At 41.8% G+C, this 23878-nt stretch overlaps 1 protein-coding gene across 1 annotated transcript in view; it reads left to right on the plus strand.

Annotated features, from left to right (window-relative positions):
- The window catches only part of COL22A1 (collagen type XXII alpha 1 chain), a 229320-nt gene that overhangs the window by 5159 nt on the left and 200283 nt on the right, over positions 1-23878 (plus strand). The window contains exon 2 of the mRNA XM_075827932.1: positions 8541-8652. Within this exon, the coding sequence (XP_075684047.1) occupies positions 8552-8652 (101 nt within the window). The 5' untranslated portion in view covers positions 8541-8551. The remainder of the gene's footprint in view (positions 1-8540; positions 8653-23878) is intronic.

Genomic DNA, 23878 nt, shown 5'->3' on the forward strand with positions numbered 1-23878 from the left:
AACTCCTTGTCACGGATTATAACAAATTTTCTGTGCGAATTCCGCAATGAAAATCCATGACAATTTACAGTACGATAGATTTAGAGTTTTCAAAACCCCAACCCTATCATATCCACATTCGATGTGAATTTGTGGCAAAATCTGCAGCATAAAATCTCCTCTACCCCTTAACCTTAAGATATCCATAAACCTAAAGGGATTCTCCACTTTGGACAATCCCTACTTGTTAGAAGGTCCCTGGACAATAAAATCCCTTGCCGGGACCCCCATCGATCAGCTGTAATCTCTTGGGGAAACCTTAGCCGTAAGTGTTTAATTTCTCTGCAGTGCCACCACAGGAGAAATTGAGCATTACACATTGTCCATTCACATTATTGCTTGTGTGTTTAACTCATAGCAGGACAGGTTCTCCAGAGTCTGATAACCTCATTGTAGCCGCTCTCCACTTTGGTCAAGAGATGACTATCCTAAACAGAGGACACCCCACCGTCTATTAATTCAGAATTCTCCAAACTAGACAACCCCTTATAAGATAGTTCTTGACCAACAGCTATTCCTCCTGACTCCCGCATATACATGCAAGAACGGCTTGGCCAAGTGTGTATGTGTATTCAAAGGAAGAGGGAAATATGCCGCTGACCGACACCTCTGGTAACGCCTTATGACCTGCCAGAACAAAGAATCAGATATGTCAAAATTCAACATGCCTGACCCTTTTTTCCCGTAGCATGTGCCATCTGGGGAAGTCTGGACAGCCCCATACACTTCAGATCACGTCTGCCGGTCTACTGAAATCAGCGGGTTCGGCCTACTGTCATTTGACGTGTATGGGCCCTTTAAGACTCATGGCTACTGGGAAGACCCCTCCCATTTGCAAGGATTCACCAAGAGGGGGGGGGGGGGGCAAATTAAAGTTTTTTGTTTGTTCATATAGTTGGTTTATATATTGTCACTAGTTTACATTGTATGAGAAGGCTTGTATAGAATGACCTGATGAGAGGTTACCTATAAATATGTCACGTCTTATAATTAGTCATTGGATCGCTAATTATACTAATCATAGACAATTGCGTAACGTTGGTGCTATAATATATGATATATTACCACTTATAGCTAAAGTAATAGATAATCTGTCTGCAGATACACGACTGACATGAGTCACAGAAATGTAATTTGTTTATTAGAGTTAATTTCAGAAAGTGGAGAACATAATAGGACTCCGGGGCCCCTAAACGTGACTTCTTACAAATTCATCTAAATGTCTCTCAGCGGTAGATCTCATATAAAAAAATCTATGACTGTGAGTTATTTCCAGAATCTTCGAACAGAAATTGCAGAAATAAAAAGTATTTCTAATCCCGAGACTATTAATAGTAAAGAAACCATCTGGACTGTAGTAAATCGCTATATTCCTTTTTATAAACTTTGTAGGGTTGTAGGGTGAACTTAACGCTGAAATAACTGAACACGGTCAACTGTAACCATAAGGGTATGTGCACACACAAAATAAAAAACGTATGAAAATATGGAGCTCCTGATTTTCAGACGGTTATCTAGCAACTTGCGTTTTTTCGCTGCATATTTTACGGCCGTTTTTGGAGCTGTTTTCCAATGGAGTCAATGAAAAACGTCCCAAGAAGTGACATGTACTTCTTTTTCACGGGTGTCTTTTTACGCGCTGTTTTCGGAAACGAGGTGTAAAAAAACGCCCCGTCGGAACGGAATGCCATATTTCCCATTGAAATCAATGGGCAGATGTTTGTAGGCGTTCTGCTTCCGATTTTTCAGCCGTTTTTCGGGACGTTTACGGCCTGAAAATAGGCAGTGTGAACCCTACCTTAGACCATCGAGGCGGTGCCATGTAGTGCCTTAACAATACCACCAATACCACCATACAGTGCTTAAAGACAGTACCCACATTATATTGCAATATAGTGCTTCCATAATATTGTACATAGTGAAGACATAACAGTATGCCCACATAATACCGCCTACAGTGCCCACATAATACCGCCATATAGTGCTTATATAATAAGGCTGTAATGACTGGATAGGGAGATGGACAAGTGAGCCCTAATCTACCCGCAACCCAGTCCCTACCTACTTGCATGGCCCGTCCTAGGCGACGGCGTACAACTGGGCGACCGTCCCTACACTCAATATGTGCATGAAAGACAACACAAGACAAGGGAAGAGAGGGAAGCGGGACAGTTGCCCACGGCAACACCGTGAGCAACCGGAGTAGTGAACGAGCCGAATCAAACCAGGAGAGTACGTGGTAACAAAAGCAGAGCAGAAGAATAGTAGTCAATCAAGCCAGGTTCGATATGAAGCAGGTCAATTGTAAGTAGCAGGAGCAGCAGAGCCAGGAACCAGGGAGAATCACAGGCACAGGACAAGCAGCAAATGTAGGTATACATAGACCAAGGGCGGGAGCTAGAACCATCTGGCCAGGCTGTGATAGGCTCTCCCACTTCTCAGCCTCCCAGCCTGAGTGGTAGCAGAACGAGTCACTCTAGCAGAGCTAGGCACAGATGCAGGCTGATTAACCACGGGCGTCGACACAGAAGCTGTGTCTGGCAGATCCTTTACAAAGGCATTTAATGAAGACATAACAGTACCATTTAGTTCCCACATAATACCGCCATACAGTGCTTACATAATAATGCATTTAGCAAAGATATAACAGTACTATACAGTGCCCACATAATACTGCCATATTGTGGTTACTTTATAAGGCATTTAGTGAAGACATAACATTATCATACAGTTCACACCAAATGCTGCCATATAATACTTACATAATAATGCATTTAGTAAATAAATAACAGTACCATAAAGTGCCCATGTAATACTGCCAAATTACTTACATAATAATGCACAGTAAAAATATAACAGTATCATAAAATGCCCACATAATACTGCCATATTACTAACATAATAATGCAGTTAGTGAAGACATAGCAATATCATCCATTTCCCACCTAATGCTGCCACATGGTGCTTACATAATGATGCATTAAGTGAAAATATAACAGTACCATACAGTGCCCATGTAATACTGCCATATAATCCTCTCATAATAATGCATTTATTAAATAAATAACAGTACCATTCAAGGCCCATGGAAACCTGCCAAATTACTTACATAATAATGCACACAGTAAAAACATAACAGTATCATACAGTGCCCACCTAATGCCGCCATATGGTTCTTACATAATAATGCATTTGGTGAAGACATAACAGTACCATACTGTGCCCATATAATACTGCCATATAATACTTGCATAATAATACACATAGTAAAGACATAACAGTACCATACAGTGCCCATGTAATACTGCCATATAATACTTGCATAATAATGCATTTAGTAAATAAATAACAATACCATACAGTGCCCACATAACACCGCTATATGGTGCTTACATAATAATTCATTTAGTGAAGACATAACAGTACCATACAGTGCCCACATAATACTGCCATATAGTGTTTACACAATGCTGCTATATAGTGCGTGCATAATAAATATACATATTCATTTTGTTGTAAACTCTTCACCCAGCCCTTATAAAGTAAAGCAGATATAGGCATCTTGGCTATAGCACCTTCATACAACACTTTAAAGGGATAAATACCGCACTATAACAGCTAAAAAAACACACAAAAACATACAAGATAGTTAAAATTAGAAGCTTAACTTTAAGACTATGGACCCCAATTTAAAATCTGAATCAGGCCCTCCCACCTAACAGATTCCATTTATAATATTGATGTTTTCTTATGTGGCAAAGGGGCCTTTGGGCCTCCTCAGGCACAAGGGTTTCAGTGAAACTGCTACCTCTGTATCCCCTATAGCTATGACCCTGGTCAAAATCTCATTATTGAAGCCTTGTGCGAAAGTTTAGGGGGTGAAAATAATTGCAATATGCAGAAAAACAAGTTTTGCTTGCGATACCCTGCCTGACCACATGGTGTGCTATTAACAGGAAATACCTTCCAGGCGCAACAAACACTTTTACGTAGACATGTTACATAGTTACATAGTTAGTACGGCTGAAAAAAGACACATGTCCATCAAGTTCAACCAATGGAAGGGAAAAGGGAAGGAAAAATTTCTACACATAGGAGCTAATATTTTTTTGTTCTAGGAAATTATCTAACCCTTTTTTAAAGCCATCTACTGTCCCTGCTGTGACCAGCTCCTGCGGTAGACTATTCCATAGATTCACAGTTCTCACAGTAAAGAAGCCTTGTCGCCTCTGCAGGTTGAACCTTTTTTTCTCCAGACGGAGGGAGTGCCCCCTTGTTTTTTGAGCGGGTTTTACAAGGAACAGGATATCACCATATTTTTTGTATGTGCCATTAATATATTTATATAAGTTAATCATGTCCCCCCTTAGTCTTCTTTTTTCAAGGCTAAATAGGTTTAATTCTTTCAATCTTTCCTCATAACTTAGATTCTCCGCGCCCCTTATTAGCTTCGTTGCTCTTCTTTGTATTTTTTCCAACTCCAGGGCATCCTTTCTATGAACTGGAGCCCAGAACTGAACTGCATATTCTAGATGAGGCCTCACTAATGCTTTGTAAAGTGGTAATATTACATCCCTGTCCCGCGAGTCCATGCCTCTTTTAATACACGACAATATCCTGCTGGCCTTTGAAGCAGCTGATTGACACTGCATGCTGTTATTGAGTTTATGATTTACAAGTACACCCAGATCCTTCTCAACAAGTGAATCCGCCAGTGTAGCGCCCCCTAGGACATATGATGCATGCAGGTTGTTGGTACCAAGATGCATAACTTTACATTTATCTACATTAAACTTCATTTGCCAAGTGGACACCCAAACACTTAGTTTGTTTAAATCTGCCTGTAATTCATGAACATCTTCCATAGACTGAACTATATTACATAGCTTGGTGTCATCTGCAAAAATAGAAATAGTGCTATTAATCCCATCCTCTATATCATTAATAAATAAGTTGAATAATAGTGGTCCGAGCACTGAACCCTGGGGTACACCACTTATAACCGGTGACCATTCAGAGAAGGAATCATTGACCACAACTCTCTGGATACGGTCCTTGAGCCAATTCTCAATCCAATTACAAACTATATTTTCTAAACCTATAGTCCTTAATTTACCCATTAGGCGTCTATGGGGGACAGTGTCAAATGCCTTTGCAAAGTCCAAAAACACTAAATCCACAGCGGCCCCTCTGTCTAGACTTCTGCTCACCTCTTCATAAAAACAGATTAGGTTAGTTTGACAACTTCTGTCCTTAGTAAAACCGTGCTGGCTGTCACTTATAATGCTATTTATTGTCACATAATCCTGTATATAGTCCCTCAATAGCCCCTCAAACATTTTCCCCACGATGGATGTTAAGCTTACTGGTCTATAATTACCCGGGGAAGACCTAGAGCCCTTTTTGAAAATAGGCACCACATTTGCCCTGCGCCAGTCCCTTGGCACTATACCAGTCACTAGAGATTCTCTGAATATTATGAAAAGGGGGACAGAAATAACTGAACTAAGCTCTTTAAGAACTCTAGGGTGTAACCCATCTGGTCCCGGAGCCTTGTGCACATTTATTTTATTTAATTTAGCTTGGACCATATCTACATTCAGCCAATTCAGTATATCAACTGATATATTAACAGCACTGGCACCGGCTACATCAGCTGCTCTTTCTTCTGTTGTATATACAGAGCGGAAGAACCCATTTAGTAACTCTGCCTTCTCTTGATCCCCTGTGATCAACTCCCCATTACCATTATCTAGGGGTCCTACATGTTCAGACCTTGGCTTTTTTGCATTTATATGCTTGAAGAATTTTTTAGGACTTGTTTTACTTTCCTTGGCCACCTGCCTTTCATTTTGTATTTTTGCTAATTTTATTACATTTTTACAGATTTTATTAAGCTCTTTATATTTTACAAAGGCTACAGCTGTACCCTCAGCTGTACAATAGTCTAGAACACCACCTAGTGGTAGGAATCTTTAGTGCAGTATACAATCTGTATACTGGCACACAGGTCCTTCATATCTAAGCAAGAATCCTGAGATTTTATTGGTTCATATAGAGCGCTGCTCCTCAGTACTATGAAAATAATGTTACCTTTGTGATTTTGTATCCCAAGGATACGTACAAATCAAATTTATATTCCCTTCCATTATCCCGTCCATTACATATGGAATATATATATATATATATATATATATATATATATATATATAGCATTAGGTAAGATTTGCTTTTAACAATATGTTTCAATTATCTGGACATTTTTCAGTTTAGCATAAACCATTAAATGTATTTAAATAAGATCTCCCTGTCCTGGTGCTCGAGTCTGAGAGTCACATGATTAATGGTGGAATCTTTTCCTTGTATAATACATCCGCTAATAGGACATAACTTTGGGAAATGAGTAATATCTAGATGCATTCTGGAAGGTGACCTTTACATGAGTGCAGAGGTCGAGAGCTTTTATTCATTTTCCAAGAAAAATGGGCGACTATACATTAAGGTTGGTTAAGCTCAGAAAATAAATTATTGTTGTGTAGCAAGAGATGGGCCGATATTGTCATATGTTAATTAAGTGGTTTTTTTTTTGCTATGCATATAGATAAATATAAGATAGATAGATATGAGATAGATAGATAGGTAGATAGATAGGTAGATAGATAGATAGATAGATAGATAGATAGATAGATAGATAGATAGATAGATATGAGATAGATAGATAGATAGATAGATAGATAGATAGATAGATAGATAGATAGATAGATAGATAGATAGATAGATAGATAGATAGATAGATAGATATGAGATGATAGATATGAGATGATAGATATGAGATGATAGATAGATAGATAGATAGATAGATAGATAGATAGATAGATAGATAGATAGATAGATAGATGGATGGATGGATGGATGGATGGAGGGAGAGAGAGAGAGAGAGATAGATAGATAGATAGATAGATAGATAGATAGATAGATAGATAGATAGATAGATAGATAGATAGATAGATATGAGATGATAGATATGAGATGATAGATATGAGATGATAGATAGATAGATAGATAGATAGATAGATAGATAGATAGATAGATAGATAGATAGATAGATAGATAGATAGATAGATAGATGGATGGATGGATGGATGGATGGATGGAGAGAGAGAGAGATAGATAGATAGATAGATAGATAGATAGATAGATAGATAGATAGATAGATAGATAGATAGATAGATAGATAGATATGAGATAGATAGATACAACTGGGCGACGGTCCCTACACTCAATAAGTGCACGACAGACAAACAGACAAGGGTACACAGAAGCAGGGAAAAGGGGCAGTTGCCCACGGCAACACCGTGAGCAACAAGAGTGGTGAACGAGTCGAGTCAAACCAGGAGTGTACGAGGTACCAAACGCAGAGCAGGAGAGTAGTGAACAAGCCGAGTCAAACCAGGAGTGTACGAGGTACCAAACGCAGAGCAGGAGAGTAGTGAACAAGCCGAGTCAAACCAGGAGTGTACGAGGTACCAAACGCAGAGCAGGAGAGTAGTCAGTAAGCCAGGGTCAGTATGAAGCAGGGTCAAATAGTACAGAAGCTGCAGCAGGGCCAGGAAACAAAACGAGAAGAATCACAAGCAAAGGTAGGTATAAATAGACAGAGGGCGGGAGCTAGCTGAGTCTGGCCAGGCTGTGATAGGCTCTCCCACTCCTAAGCCTGCCACCCTGAGTGGTGGAAGATGGAGTCAGTCTCACAGACATAGAAGCAGGTGCAGACTGATTACCTATGGGCGTAGATACAGAAGCTGTGTCTGGCAGATCCTTAACAGATAGATAGATAGATAGATAGATAGATAGATAGACAGACAGACAGACAGACAGACAGACAGACAGACAGATAGATAGATAGATAGATAGATAGATAGATAGATAGATAGATAGATAGATAGATAGATAGATAGATAGATAGATAGATAGTATATTAAAGTTATTATGTCAGTCATGGTTGATCGTGAATTTTTTTTTCAAGCAATAATAGAAATGATAAGAGATTTCGCGCTACGTTATATGCTGTATACCCCAAAATGATGGCAAAAGTCCTACAACCAAGAAAGAAGTCCTCATATAGCTATATCAAAGTAAGAATAGGGAGGCAAAAAAAACAAACAAAAAAACTCTTGGTCAAAACTGTCTTTGTCCCTTATTAGCAGATCCTGTTTTAGTGGGCTCAAACCATCCATATAATACATAGAGGGTCATTCATTTGAATGGCCACCATGCAATACCAGATTTCCCCTGCAGTGGCCGCTGTAGATAAAATGTCTGGCTGGCTGATGCCGATGATTTTGTGGAGGTGCAGGAAGCCAGACGACTTTTTTAATAAGACTACTAATAAGGTGTCTAGATTTTCTACTACTCCACGTTGAGATTGCTCGTATTCGTACCACAGTAGCGGATTGTGAATTAATTTGTTTTCCGTGTTGTTTCTTCTTTTCTTGTGACAGGTTTTGATCTCATGGAGTTATTCAACATAAAAGATGTCATTGGAGGGAAAGAAAACGGGGTTCAAAGCTCCTACGTACGCCTCGGGACGTTCCCCATTGTACAGAGAACTGAGTGAGTCCTCCTCCCATTATTTGATTGATTTACATGACTGAGTCTGTGGGTTTTTAGAGACAATGTATTAATATGGCCTGGATGAGCAGGAGTACACTGTATCTAATGTAACATCCTATAAAGATCTAGAACGGGGATGAAGAACAAGCCAAGCGGGGGAATGGCCTGTAGTGACTGTAGCACAGTGCCAATCCGCTCTTGAGACAAGTCATTGTCTTGGTTGCTAGGGATATACGTTGTCTTCTCAATGGGATTGTCAGGTAGCAAGTTCATAGCAACCAGTTAATCTCTGATTGCTTAGACGTTACTCTTCAGATTAAGGCCAGGTGGGCACCATGCTAAAGTCAGGAAGGGGCAAAGAGTAGTGGCGTAACTACCGCTGTAGGAGCCATAGCGGCTGATATGGGGCCGGCGGCAGGAGGGGACCCATGTCACCAGCCGGTATGGCTCCACCCATGCCCGGAGGCTCCGCTAGCAGCTGGTATGGCTGCTACAGCGGTAGCGACGCCACATTCAATAGTGTCTGCGTCCTACGGACACAGATGCTATTGAGCACTATGGCAGAGCAGGGAAGTATCTCCCTGTTCTTCCATAGTCTACTGTAACAGTGTTTCTAGGAATCGCAATGGTCGCAATTGCAACTCGGCCCCTAAGCTTGGGGGCCCCACAGGGCCCCTGTAGCCACACAGCACTGACTGCGATGGTCCCGCTTCCTGAATGCTGGAGCAATGGCTCCTTGCACTAGCAATCACTCTGCCGTCAGCGGCTCGGTTCAGGCACTCGCAATGTTTTGATGTCATCACGCCTGTCTGCGCCGAGTCACTCACAGCACAGAAGGATCCTCCACCTGTCGTGGGGACGGGGATAGCTAAGTAATTATGTTATTATTTTTCTATTAGGCACTATGGGGCATTATACTGGGTAGGGAATGGGGGGCTGATATGGTTGCAGATATAGGAGCATTTTACTATATGAGGGGCATTATGCTGTATGGGCGGCATTATACTGTGGGGGCAGCTATGGATGGCATTATACTGTGGGGGCAGATATGGGGAGCATTATATTGTAGGGGCAGCTATGGGGGGCATTATACTGTGGGGGCAGCTATGGGGGGCATTATACTGTGGGGGCAGCTATTGGGGGCATTATACTGTGTGGTGGCAGCTATGGGGGCATTATACTGTGGGGACAGCTATGAGGGGCATTATACTGCGTGGACAGCTATGGGGGCATGATATTGTGGGGGCAGCTAGGATGGGGCATTATACTGTGTGGGGCATTATACTGTGGGGGCTGAAATGGGGGCATTATACTCTGTGGGACAACTATGGGGGGCATTATACTGTGGGGGCAGCTGTGGGAGGCATTATACTGTGTGGGGCAGCTATGGGGGTATCATGCTGCATGGGGGCAGCTATGGGGCATTATGCTGTATGGGGGAATTTGTTTGGGTATTGTACTGCATGGTGCATCTGTGTGGGCATTATAATGTATGGGGCATCTGTGTGGACATTATATTGCATGGGGCATCTGTATGAGCATTAAACTGTATGGGGCATTATACTTTATGGTGGCCGCTATGGGGGCATTATACTGTGTGGGGGGCACTATGGGAATATGCTACTGTGTGGGCTGAACCGGGGTATTGGGTGGAATTAGAGGCGTGGCTTTAAAGAAAAAAATGCCGCTGCGCGCCACATCGATTGTCCCTCTTTGTGATACTTGAAAGTATTACACTGTCTAAAGAGCAGGCTGCATAGCACTGTCTACAGGGAGGGCTCTATAGCACTGTATGGGGAGGCTGTATAGCACTGTCTATAGGGGGGCTGTATAGCACTGTCTACAGGGAGGCTGTATAGCACTGTATGGGGAGGCTGTATAGCACTGTCTACAGGGAGGGCTGTATAGCACTGTCTACAGAGGGGCTGTATAGCACTGTCTACAGGGGGGCTGTATAACACTGTCTACAGGGAGGGCTGTATATTACTGTCCACAGGGGGGCTTTATAGCACTGTCTACAGGGAGGGCTGTATATCACTGTATGGGGAGGCTGTATAGCACTGTCTACAGGGGGCGCTGTATAGCACGGTCTACAGGGGGAGCTGTATAGCACTGTCTACGGGGGGGGGGGGAGGGCTGTATAGCACTGTATGGGGAGGCTGTATAGCACTGTCTACAGGGAGTGCTGTATATCACTGTATGGGGAGGCTGTATAGCACTGTCTACAGGGAGGGCTGTATAGCACTGTCTACAGGGGGGGGGGGCTGTGTAGCCCTGTATGGGGGGGCTGTGTAGCACTATCTACAGGGAGGGCTGTATATCACTGTATGGGGAGGCTGTATAGCACTGTCTACAGGGAGGGCTGTATAGCACTGTATGGGGAGGCTGTATAGCACTGTCTACAGGGGGAGCTGTATAGCACTGTCTATAGGAGGGGGCTGTATGGCACTATCTACAAGGGTGGGCAGTGTGTGGCAGCCAGGGGAGGGGGGCCCAGTAAAAAGTTTGCTGTGGGGCACAGTGTTTCCTATTTACGCCCCTGGCAAGGAGGCTTGGCCTTAAAGAGGCTCTGTCACCAGATTTTGCAGCCCCTATCTGCTATTGCAGCAGATCGGCGCTGCAATGTAGATTACAGTAACGTTTTTATTTTTAAAAAACAAGCATTTTTGGCCAAGTTATGACCATTTTTGTATTTATGCAAATGAGGCTTGCAAAAGTACAACTGGGCGTGTTTACAGTAAAAGTCCAACTGGGCGTGTATTATGTGCGTACATCGGGGCGTGTTTACTACTTTTACTAGCTGGGCGTTCTGATGAGAAGTATCATCCACTTCTCTTCAGAACGCCCAGCTTCTGGCAGTGCAGATCTGTGACGTCACTCACAGGTCCTGCATCGTGTCGGCCACATCGGCACCAGAGGCTACAGTTGATTCTGCAGCAGCATCAGCATTTGCAGGTAAGTAGCTACATCGACTTACCTGCAAACGCCGATGCTGCTGCAGAATCATCTGTAGCCTCTGGTGCCGGTGTCCTCGCTCATCTGACACGATGCAGGACCTGTGAGTGACGTCACAGCGTGATCTCTCGAGAACACGTCTGTGTCTGCACTGCCAGAAGCTGGGCGTTGTGAAGAGAAGTGGATGACACTTCTATACACAACGCCCAGCTAGTAAAAGTAGTAAACACGCCCCGATGTACGCACATAATACACGCCCACTTGTACTTTTACTTTTCAACACGCCCAGTTGTACTTTTGCAAGCCTCATTTGCATAAATACGAAAATGGTCATAACTTGGCCAAAAATGCTCGTTTTTTTTAAAATAAAAACGTTACTGTAATCTACATTGCAGCGCCGATCTGCTGCAATAGCAGATAGGGGCTGCAAAATCTGGTGACAGAGCCTCTTTAAGCTAACTGCTCCATTACTGACGTACCGGATCAGATATTCATAAGTGGAGAGAACTTAATGCAAGGGGCTAGCCATAGGCGGTGCAAGGTAGTAGTAGTAGTAGATCCCGGACCGCGGCACCTAAGGATGCCCATAAAGGCCTCCCTGCCACATAAGAAGACACCAATATTGGTATTGGTATGTGGGGGCCCTGTTTCAGATTTTGCTTTACATTGGGGCCCAGAAGCTTAAAATTATGATCCTGGGCACATAATAGGTGGGGGATCCTGTTACAAATTTGGCATTGGGGCTGATGAGCTTTAAATTACGCCTCTTACTCCATGGGAAAACCAGTGATCTTTATGGCCTTCATGATAGTTAGTCCAACAAGAATAGTGGCAGCTATTAGAAAGAAGCCAAGGATTTTCTCAAAAACATCAGTAGGAGTGGCGGTAACCCTGAACAATTGAATGGTGGTCAATCATTTCCTGTAGGTCCTGGGCAACTTAACTTAAAGTTGACCTTGAATGGGTGTTCTATACAGATCCCAAAATCACAACTTCTCCAGTCAGCAAATATCTAACATCCTGCATATTCTTTATTAGGTTTTCTACTATTTGACATGTACAGAACGGGGCAGCGATCCAAAATTCATATCACAAATAGAGTAGTCAATGCGCGATTCCTTCACACCCACCTAATTCCCCTTCACAAAATACTGATCAAGCTTTATTTATTATGTGCCAGACGGAAGGAAGAAGTCAAATGTTAATATATTCATGGACCGAGAGAAGAATTATAGTGACTCGCAAACAAAAAATTCTATAGGAGCTCAAGAAATATATATTTTTTTCTTAAAAGGTCTTGTCACGGCCTAGCCTTTACCATCCTGTTTGTTGGTGGATTGAATAAATGTGTATAGTATCTGTTATTAAAAGCTTAAATTTTTTATTTATTTTTTTAAAAACAGTCAATCTACAAGTTCATAAATAGTTAAAAATAATTACAATGATAAAAAAAAACAATTACAACATTTCCAGAAAAACTAGATATGTACTTTTTGTTATTCGAATAATAAAAAAAGAAAAACATTGTGAAAAACACACCAGCAAAACAAAAAATAAATACAAATACAATGACATAAATAAGCTCTAAAAAAAAAACAATCAAGCAAACATACCATTATATATTGACAAAGGTTTTGTTTTTTTAAAGAAATATTAAAGGTTCACCTGTTTGTGTTCCCTGGAGAGAAGCTCATTACATTACTGGAACAAGATCCGCTGACATTGCGGGGGTAGCTTTGAAGTGGAATTTTTCCTTGCAGCGTTGCATTGTATCCACAGCCAACCTTTCCATATAACATTTCCCTTTTAGACGTGTCACCTGTGAGTCGCGGGAGGAGTGCAGGGTTTATCATGGTTGGATTTTTACAATGGTCACAAGGTCATTTAGTAACTTTTTGCGCATAGGGAAACATTGTCATTGCGGAAACATCGACATCCTACATTTTTATCAAGTCTCGTGGATGACGTGGTGTCCCCGTAGAGCCCTAGCCCCATGCTTTGTTTTTTGTGGTACATTTGGTATGCATTTGAGGAACTTCTTTAAATAACACTAATGTCCAGGATCGGAGATAACTCAATCAACTAATTGCTGACTAAGGGAGGGGCTTAACTAAGGCCCCCAGGACTGTCCAGTATTAGTGCCTGCTAGGATATACCTTAGATATGCGGTTAGAGATGCATGGGCTAAAATACACAGGCAATAATGTAGACATATACAAATATGACATTATATTATAGTAAAATAAAGTATTAAAAGCTATTAAATGATTAAACTAATGATTAAATAAATTAAAAAAATGAAAAATGCTCAATTAAAAAAATACAAGAGATAAGTGCTGTTATATAGTTCAGCCATCATTTCTATAAAATTGGGGAAGACACAGGAAGCTGCATGAGCCGGTCGCCCAACCGGTGTCTGTGCCAGAAGTGCATCAGGATACGGGGAGCGTGAGAAATATTGTTAAATGAAGGGATCGGATGCTGAGTAGCGATTAGCAAATTTCTCAAATTTCTTTCCGGGTCAGATTCAATCGGGTCCATCTAAATCGGATCAACCTTCCAATTTGATTCAGTCTAAATTTGCCGCAATATGCATCTGCCCTGATTGCCCTGAAAATATGTGTCTGACTCTCTAAGGCGCCCTCCACATTACATTATTGCCTTTGGTCGGAGGTATACATTGGGAGGACTCGTGACATATATTTCCGATGGACGGCTGCAATGTATTCCACTGTATAGGCATACAGTGAGGTGCCTCACCCAAACATTCTACATTCTACACTCGGTCCACCTGTTGCCCCTTGCGGCATGTATCTAACCAGTTGTGTACATATATTTTAGGCACCATGTCCGGTTTGAAGAGGTCTTGTGGGTCCAACACAGTGGAAACCCCCAAAAAGACATCATTTGGCAAACTACACCCCTCAAGGAATTTATCAAGGGGTATAGAGCATTTTAACCCCACAGGTTGTTTGCTGAAATTAGTGGAATTAGTCTGTACAAATGAAAATCTAATTTTTTTCCAATAAAACTTAGAAATTATCAATTTTGACGAGGCATAAAGAAGAAAAAGCTCCCCAAGATTTGTAAAGCAATTTCTCTTGATTACGGCAATACCCCACATGTGGTAATAAACGGCTGTTTGGACACACGGCGGGGCTCAGAAAAAAGGAGCGCTATTTGGCTTTTGGAGCTCAAGTTTGCTGAATTGGTTTTCGGGTGTTGTGTCACATTTGCAAAGCCCCCTAATTGACCAAAACAGTGGAAACCCCCCAGAAGTGACCCCATTTGGGAAACTGCAGTCCTAAAAATAATTTGTCTAGGGGTATAGTGAGCATTTTGATCCCACAAGTTTTTTGCTGAATTTAGTGAATTTAGTGCTGCAGCCCGTTAATCTACGTGGGGAGGTCGGGAAGGGGTTAATATGCCTAATCGAGGCAGTAGTCATAGACGGCTTGATGGGAGAAATATCAGGAGAACATTTACTGGAGTTATCATATCTCAGTGATTCATTCATCCCAGAGCTAAAATTCCCTCTAAGAATAGATCTCATTGTAAAACTGACTGCTTTTAAAGGGATACAGAATGAATTAAAAAATGTATCTTCTTCTAGAGTTGAGTAAAATTGATGGTAAAATTGGTTATTCGGAGCAGATTTTTTTTAGTTTTTTTTTCCAAGACTCAAGAGGTTGATTTCGGTCACCTAAGTGTAAAGGATCTGCCAGGCACAGCTTCTGTGTCAACGCCCATAGGTAATCAGTCTGCACCTGCTTCTATGTCTGTGAGACTGACTCCATCTTCCACCACTCAGGATGGCAGGCTTAGGAGTGGGAGAGCCTATCACAGCCTGGCCAGACGGAGCTAGCTCCCGCCCTCTGTCTATTTATACCTGCCTTTCCTGTTCTTTCTTGCTTGTGATTCTTCTTGTTTGGTTTCCTGGCCCTGCTGCAGCTTCTTGAACTATTTGACCCTGCTTCATACTGACCCTGGCTTACTGACTACTCTCCTGCTCTGTGTTTGGTACCTCGTACACTCCTGGTTTGACTCGGCTTGTTCACTACTCTCCTGCTCTGCGTTTGGTACCTCGTACACTCCTGGTTTGACTCGGCTTGTTCACTACTCTCCTGCTCTGCGTTTGGTACCTCGTACACTCCTGGTTTGACTCGGCTCGTTCACTACTCTTGTTGCTCATGGTGTTTCCGTGGGCAACTGCCCCATTTCCCTTAGCTTCTGTGTACCCTTGTCTGTTTGTCTGTCGTGCACTTATTGAGCGTAGGGACCGTCACCCAGTTGTACCCCGTCACCTAGGGCGGGTCGTTGCAAGTAGGCAGGGACTGAGTGGCGGGTAGATTAGGGCTCACTTGTCTGTTTCCCCACCCCCATCATTACATAAGTGCCACTAAAAAACTACAATGTGCCACACAAAAAGTGCACACAGATGTGGACCATCACAATCCTTCTCCAAAAGAAGATCTGCAATCTACCTCTTCCGCAAACCTTTGAGCCAAAAGCCTTGCCAAGGCTTCGAGAGATCTATCTTTGTTCTGGTGTCTTCCTAGGCTACCACCCAAGCATCTACCAGTGCTTGAGAGTCTAGTTTGGCTGGGAGCCCGGTTGCACAGGGATGAGGAACCTTAAGGCCACACAGACCTCCCCTAGGCTTGCAGAAGAATCACCAATGAGGACACTGTACCCTGAGAAAGCCTTGTGACAAACAAGAATGGGCAGTGAACATAAGTTAAATAAATAACTATGTGCGCCTTGTCATCACAGCCCGGACATTCAAACGGGATTCTAAAAATTCTTCGATGTTATGCCCAGCCAGAAGACCCAAGCAGGACAGAGGCGTGCGCTCAAAAAGCGTGAAAGGGAAGTACCTACAAAGGTACCTTAGGTTTTCAAACTACGTAACTTGGCCCATGGCATTAATGTAGTGGGTTGGTCACCTTTTAGAGGTACCTTCAAGACCCTGGTGTACACCAGGCTCTCGTGAACCTACCACATGGCATGAATACATTCTGTACAATGGCATTTTGACCATTGGTAAGCACAGAAATTACAGTTATCCAGAAGATCGAGAAGCGATATATATTGGGACATATGTTTCAAGACTCTTTAAGGGTTTGGACATTGACTTATAGGCTAGCCACCTGTAGGAAACACTAGAGACAAAGTATTTAAAATTTTGGAGTACTATTTGTCTTATAGGGATTATCCCGCACTCAGGATCCCCTCAATGCACCAGAATTAGGAGCTACTAACACACAGGGAAATTTAATTTTTGTGGACTAGGGACATCTATGTATTTTTACATGCCATTTCATATGATTAATCACGCAGCCAATCAGAGACCTGATTTACTCTGCATAAAATTCTGATAGAGTTCTGTCTACATATGGGTGTCTGTGGTTCGGACATTGCGTTACAGGGTAGCAGAGAGGGGGGCATTTCCTTTGAGGGAATGTATCACCAGAAAATTACATATTATTTAAATCAGGTTTTGATTATAAATATAATTTTACTGTTTTGTTTTTTTAATTTAATATCCACATAAAAATATATATCTTGAAATATTGCCACTTTCACACAAACCAGTAACACTAGGCTGTGGATTCCTGTTTTCAGTAGCTCACTTTCAATTTTACCATGGAGACTGGGACAAAATGAGCAGAGTCATCTCATTATCATTAGAGAGTGGGTGACTTAATTCCGTATTACATCGGCCAATTTTGTTCGGTGCATCGAGCGCTCGTTTGCACCTGTCACAAGGAGCTTTGTATGGGGACGAGCGGTCGTTACTCTGATCGCTCGTCCCCATACATTATTATCATGTTGTCAGCACCTCTCCCTGTTTACACAGGGAGATGTGCTGCCGACAACGATAATATTTCAGTTTTTCAAAATGATATGCAGTTTTTCTAATAATGCAGATCTTGTTGGGAATGTCAATGTTCGTGAAAACCTCGGTAACAGTGATCATAATATAGTTACATTTTACCTATACTGTAAAAAACAAACGCAGGCTGGGAGGGCAAAAACATTTAATTTTAAGAAAGCCAATTTCCCCAGGATGAGGGCTGCAATTCAGGATATGGACTGGGAAGAACTAATGTCAAATAATGGAACAAATGATAAATGAGAGATTTTCACATCTACTTTGAGTTATTATAGTGCAAAATTTATTCCTGTAGGTAACAAGTATAAACGACTCAAATTAAACCCCACATGGCTTACACCTTCTGTGAAAGGGGCAATACATGACAAAAAAAGGGCATTTAAAAAATACAAATCTGAGGGTACAGCTGTAGCCTTTGTAAAATATAAAGAGCTTAATAAAATCTGTAAAAATGTAATAAAATTAGCAAAAATACAAAATGAAAGGCAGGTGGCCAAGGATAGTAAAACAAATCCCAAAAAATTCTTTAAGTATATAAATGCTAAAAAGCCAAGGTCTGAACATGTAGGACCCTTAGATAGTGGTAATGGGGAGTTGATCACAGGGGATCAAGAGAAGGCAGAGTTACTAAATGGGTTCTTTAGCTCTGTATATACAACAGAAGAAAGAGCAGCTGATGTAGCCGGTGCCAGTGCTGTTAATATATCAGTTGATATACTGAATTGGATGAATGTAGATATGGTCCAAGCTAAATTAAATAAAATAAATGTTCACAAGGCCCCGGGACCAGATGGGTTACACCCTAGAATTCTTAAAGAGCTTAGTTCAGTTATTTCTGTCCCCCTTTTCATAATATTCAGAGAATCTCTAGTGACTGGTATAGTGCCAAGGGACTGGCGCAGCGCAAATGTGGTGCCTATTTTCAAAAAGGGCTCTAGGTCTTCCCCGGGTAATTATAGACCAGTAAGCTTAACATCGTGGGGAAAATGTTTGAGGGGCTATTGAGGGACTATATACAGGATTATGTGACAATAAATAGCATTATAAGTGACAGCCAGCACGGTTTTACTAAGGACAGAAGTTGTCAAACTAACCTAATCTGTTTTTATGAAGAGGTGAGCAGAAGTCTAGACAGAGGGGCCGCTGTGGATTTAGTGTTTTTATGAAGAGGTGAGCAGAAGTCTAGACAGAGGGGCCGCTGTGGATATAGTGTTTTTATGAAGAGGTGAGCAGAAGCCTAGACAGAGGGGCCGCTGTGGATATAGTGTTTTTATGAAGAGGTGAGCAGAAGCCTAGACAGAGGGGCCGCTGTGGATATAGTGTTTTTGGACTTTGCAAAGGCATTTGACACTGTCCCCCATAGACGTCTAATGGGTAAATTAAGGACTATAGGTTTAGAAAATATAGTTTGTAATTGGATTGAGAATTGGCTCAAGGACCGTATCCAGAGGGTTGTGGTCAATGATTCCTTCTCTGAATGGTCCCCAGTTATAAGTGGTGTACCCCAGGGTTCAGTGCTGGGACCACTATTATTCAACTTATTTATTAATGATATAGAGGATGGGATTAATAGCACGATTTCTATTTTTGCAGATGACACCAAGCTATGTAATATAGTTCAGTCTATGGAAGATGTTCATGAATTGCAGGCAGATTTAAACAAACTAAGTGTTTGGGCGTCCACTTGGCAGATGAAGTTTAATGTAGATAAATGTAAAGTTATGCATCTGGGTACCAACAACCTGCATGCATCATATGTCCTAGGTGGAGCTACACTTGCGGATTCACTTGTTGAGAAGGATCTGGGTGTACTTGTAAATCATAAACTCAATAACAGCATGCAGTGTCAATCAGCTGCTTCAAAGGCCAGCAGGATATTGTCGTGTATTAAAAGAGGCATGGACTCACGGGACAGGGATGTAATATTACCACTTTACAAAGCATTAGTGAGGCCTCATCTAGAATATGCAGTTCAGTTCTGGGCTCCAGTTCATAGAAAGGATGCCCTGGAGTTGGAAAAAATACAAAGAAGAGCAACGAAGCTAATAAGGGGCATGGAGAATTTAAGTTATGAGGAAAGATTGAAAGAATTAAACCTATTTAGCCTTGAAAAAAGACGACTAAGGGGGGACATGATTAACTTATATAAATATATTAATGGCACATACAAAAAATATGGTGAAATCCTGTTCCTTGTAAAACCCCCTCAAAAAACAAGGGGGCACTCCCTCCGTCTGGAGAAAAAAAGGTTCAAGCTGCAGAGGCGACAAGGCTTCTTTACCGTGAGAACTGTGAATCTATGGAATAGCCTACCGCAGGAGCCGTCACAGCAGGGACAGTAGATGGCTTTAAAAAAGGGTTAGATAATTTCCTAGAACAAAAAAATATTAGCTCCTATGTGTAGACATTTTTCCTTCCCTTTTCCCGTCCCTTGGTTGAACTTGATGGACATGTGTCTTTTTTCAGCCGTACTAACTATGTAACTATGTAACTATGTAACTATATGATCAGCAGATGAACGAGCGTTTGCCCAATAATTGCCCAGTGTAAAACCCCCTTTAGTCTCCTCTTACACCGGCCAATTTTGGCTGTAAGATTGAGCGCCGATCAACGAGACAGCTCTTTTGCTCCTTTCACAAGGACCTATGCTCAGTAAAGTATGGGGACGAGCGATCGTTACTACCTCCCATTCATTGCAGCTGCCATAAATCACACACACCGTACTGCACTATCTATACAGACAATACAGGAAGTATCTCCAATATGGCCGCCTAAGGAAAGTTACATTTTTTTTTTTAAAAATGACAATGTTTAAAGTAAAAGGAAGAAACACATTATTTCTCTTCTACAGACTGACATCTAATGAGTGAAACAGAAATTACATACACTACCGTTCAAAAGTTTGGGGTCACCCAGACAATTTTGTGTTCTCCATGAAAAATCACACTTATATTTATCAAATGAGTTGCAAAATGACTAGAAAATATAGTCAAGACATTGACAAGGTTAGAAATAATGATTTTTATTTGAAATAATAATTTTCTCCTTCAGACTTTGCTTTGGTCTTGGAATGCTCCATTTGCAGCAATTCCAGCATTGCAGACCTTTGGCATTCTAGCTGTTAATTTGCTGAGGTAATCGGGAGAAATTTCACCCCATGCTTCCAGAAGGCCCTCCCACAAGTTGGATTGGCTTGATGGGCACTTCTTGCGTACCATACGGTCAAGCTGCTCCCACAACAGCTCTATGGGGTTGAGATCTGGTGACTGCGCTGGCCACTCCATTACAGATAGAATACCAGCTGCCTGCTTCTTCCCTAAATAGTTCTTGCATAATTTGGAGGTGTGCTTTGGGTCATTGTCCTGTTGTAGGATGAAATTGGCTCCAATCAAGCGCTGTCCACAGGGTGTGGCATGGCGTTGCAAAATGGAGTGATAACCTTCCTTATTCAAAATCCCTTTTACCTTGTACAAATCTCCCACTTTGCCAGCACCAAAGCAACCCCAGACCATCACATGACCTCCACCATGCTTGACAGATGGCGTCAGGCACTCTTCCAGCATCTTTTCAGTTGTTCTGCGTCTCACAAATGTTCTTCTGTGTGATCCAAACACCTCAAACTTCGATTCGTCTGTCCATAACACTTTTTTCCAATCTTCCTCTGTCCAATGTCTGAGCTTTTGCCCATATTAATCTTTTCCTTTTATTAGCCAGTGTCAGATATGGCTTTTTCTTTGCCACTCTGCCCTGAAGGCCAGCATCCCGGAGTCGCCTCTTCACTGTAGACGTTGACACTGGCATTTTGCGGGTACTATTTTATGAAGCTGCCAGTTGAGGACCTGTGAGGCGTGTATTTCTCAAACTAGAGACTCTAATGTACTTGTCTTGTTGCTCAGTTGTGCAGCGGGGCCTCCCACTTCTCTTTCTACTCTGGTTAGAGCCTGTTTGTGCTGTCCTCTGAAGGGAGTAGTACACACCGTTGTAGGAAATCTTCAGTTTCTTGGCAATTTCTCGCATGGAATAGCCTTAATTTCTAAGAACAAGAATAGACTGTCGAGTTTCACTTGAAAGCTCTCTTTTTCTAGCCATTTTGAGAGTTTAATCGAACCCACAAATGTAATGCTCCAGATTCTCAACTAGCTCAAAGGAAGGTCAGTTTTATAGCTCCTCTAAACAGCAAAACTGTTTACAGCGGTGCTAACATAATTGCACAAGGGTTTTCAAGTGTTTTCTAATCATCCATTTGCCTTCTAACACAGTTAGCAAACACAATGTACCATTAGAACACTGGAGTGATGGTTGCTGGAAATGGGCCTCTATACACCTATGTAGATATTGCATTAAAAACCAGACGTTTGCAGCTAGAATAGTCATTTAGCACATTAACAATGTATAGAGTGTATTTCTGATTCATTTAATGTTATCTTCATTGAAAAAAACTGTGCTTTTCTTGCAAAAATAAGGAAATTTCTAAGTGACCCTAAACTTTTGAACGGTAGTGTATATGAAAAAACTTTTTTTAAGGCTCCCCACAGAACTAAATCTCTAAATACTTTAACCCCTTCGCGCTCAGCGGCATAATAATCCGTTGCGCTAAGTATCGTTAGCGCTCAGCGACGGACTATTACGTTGCGGGAGTAACGGCCATTTCGGCCATCTTGCCGACACATACAGGAGCTGTGACAGCTGCTGTCTCGTACAGCAGCTGTCACAGCTCCTACAGCGGGGACCGATCGCTGTGTCCCCGCTGATTAACCCCTTAAAAGCCGTGTACAATAGTGATCACGGCTTTTTAGGGGTTAAGCTACCGTCGCTGGCTTGCTACACGATAGCGGCTGGCGATGGTAACGATGGCAACCGGACACCAAACAATGGCGTCCGGCTATGCCACCGACGGAAGCCTAGTGGGTCCTGACGAAGTCAGGACCCACTATGCTTGCTGTCAGTGAGTAGCTGACAGCTCTAATACACTGCACTACGCATGTAGTGCAGTGTATTAGAATAGCGATCAGGGCCTCCTGCCCTCAAGTCCCCTAGTGGGACAAAGTAATAAAGTAAAAAAAAGTTTAAAAAAGATGTGTAAAAATAAGAAAATAAAAGTTTTAAAAGTAATAAAAGTAAAAATCCCCCTTTTTCCCTTATCAGTCCTTTATTATTAATAAAAATATATAAACAAACAAATAAACTATACATAATTGGTATCGCCGCGTCCGTAACGGCCTGAGCTACAAAATTATTTCGTTATTTATCCCGCGCGGTGAACGCCGTAAAAGAAAATAATAATAAACCGTACCACAATCACAATTCTTTGGTCACTTCACCTCCCAAAAAATGGAATAAAAAGAGATCAAAAAGTCGCATGTACCTAAAAATGGTACTGATCGAAACTACAGTTCGTTACGCAAAAGATAAGTCCTCGCACGGCTTTATTGATGGAAAAATAGAAAGTTCTGGCTCTTAGAATAAGGCAACACAAAAAGTGAATGATTGTTTACAAAAAGCATTTTAGTGTGCAAACGACATAAGACATAAAAAAACTATAAACATCTGGTATCGCCGTAATCGTATCGCCCCGCAGAATAAAGTGAATGTGTCATTTATAGCGCACGGTGAACGCTGTAAAAAAATAGAATAAAAAAACAATAGTAGAATTGCTGTTTTTTAGTCACCACGCCACCTAAAAATAGAATAAAAACTGATCAAAAAGCCGCATGCACCCCAAGAAAACTGCAATGGATTCCTCAAGGGGTCTAGTTTCCAAATTGGGGTCACTTTTGGGGGTTTTCCACTGTTTTGGCACCACAAGACCTCTTCAAACCGGACATGGTGCCTAATAAAAAGGAGGCCTCAAAATCCGCTAGGTGCTCCTTTGCTTCGGAGGCCGGTGCTTCAGTCCTTTACCGCCCGAGGGCCACATGTGCGATATTTATCAAAACTACAGAATCTGGGCAATAAGTATAAAGTTGCGTTTCTCTGGTAAAACCTTTTGTGTTATAAAAAAAATGGTATAAAGAGGATTTTCTGACAAAAAAAATGTACATTTCACCTCTACTTTGCTCTAAATTTCTGTGAAACACCTAAATGGTTCATAAACTTTCTAAATGCTGTTGTGAATACTTTGAAGGGTCTAGTTTCTAAAATGGGGTGTTTGATAGGGGTTTCTAATATATGGGCCCCTCAAAGCAACTTCAGAACTGAACTGGAACCTAAAAAAATAAATAAATGAGGCAATACTTCATTTCTTACATTATACTGATAATGAGCCGTGCCCACCCCGAGATGACCCCAGTTTTGACCGTTTGTATAAACGGAGACCCCTATAAGACCGTTTCAGTGCCCGGTTTTCCCAAGCATACACCCCCGAGAAGTGTATTT

Source organism: Rhinoderma darwinii, chromosome 5 (assembly GCF_050947455.1).
Source record: "Rhinoderma darwinii isolate aRhiDar2 chromosome 5, aRhiDar2.hap1, whole genome shotgun sequence".
NCBI classification, from domain to species: domain Eukaryota; kingdom Metazoa; phylum Chordata; class Amphibia; order Anura; family Rhinodermatidae; genus Rhinoderma; species Rhinoderma darwinii.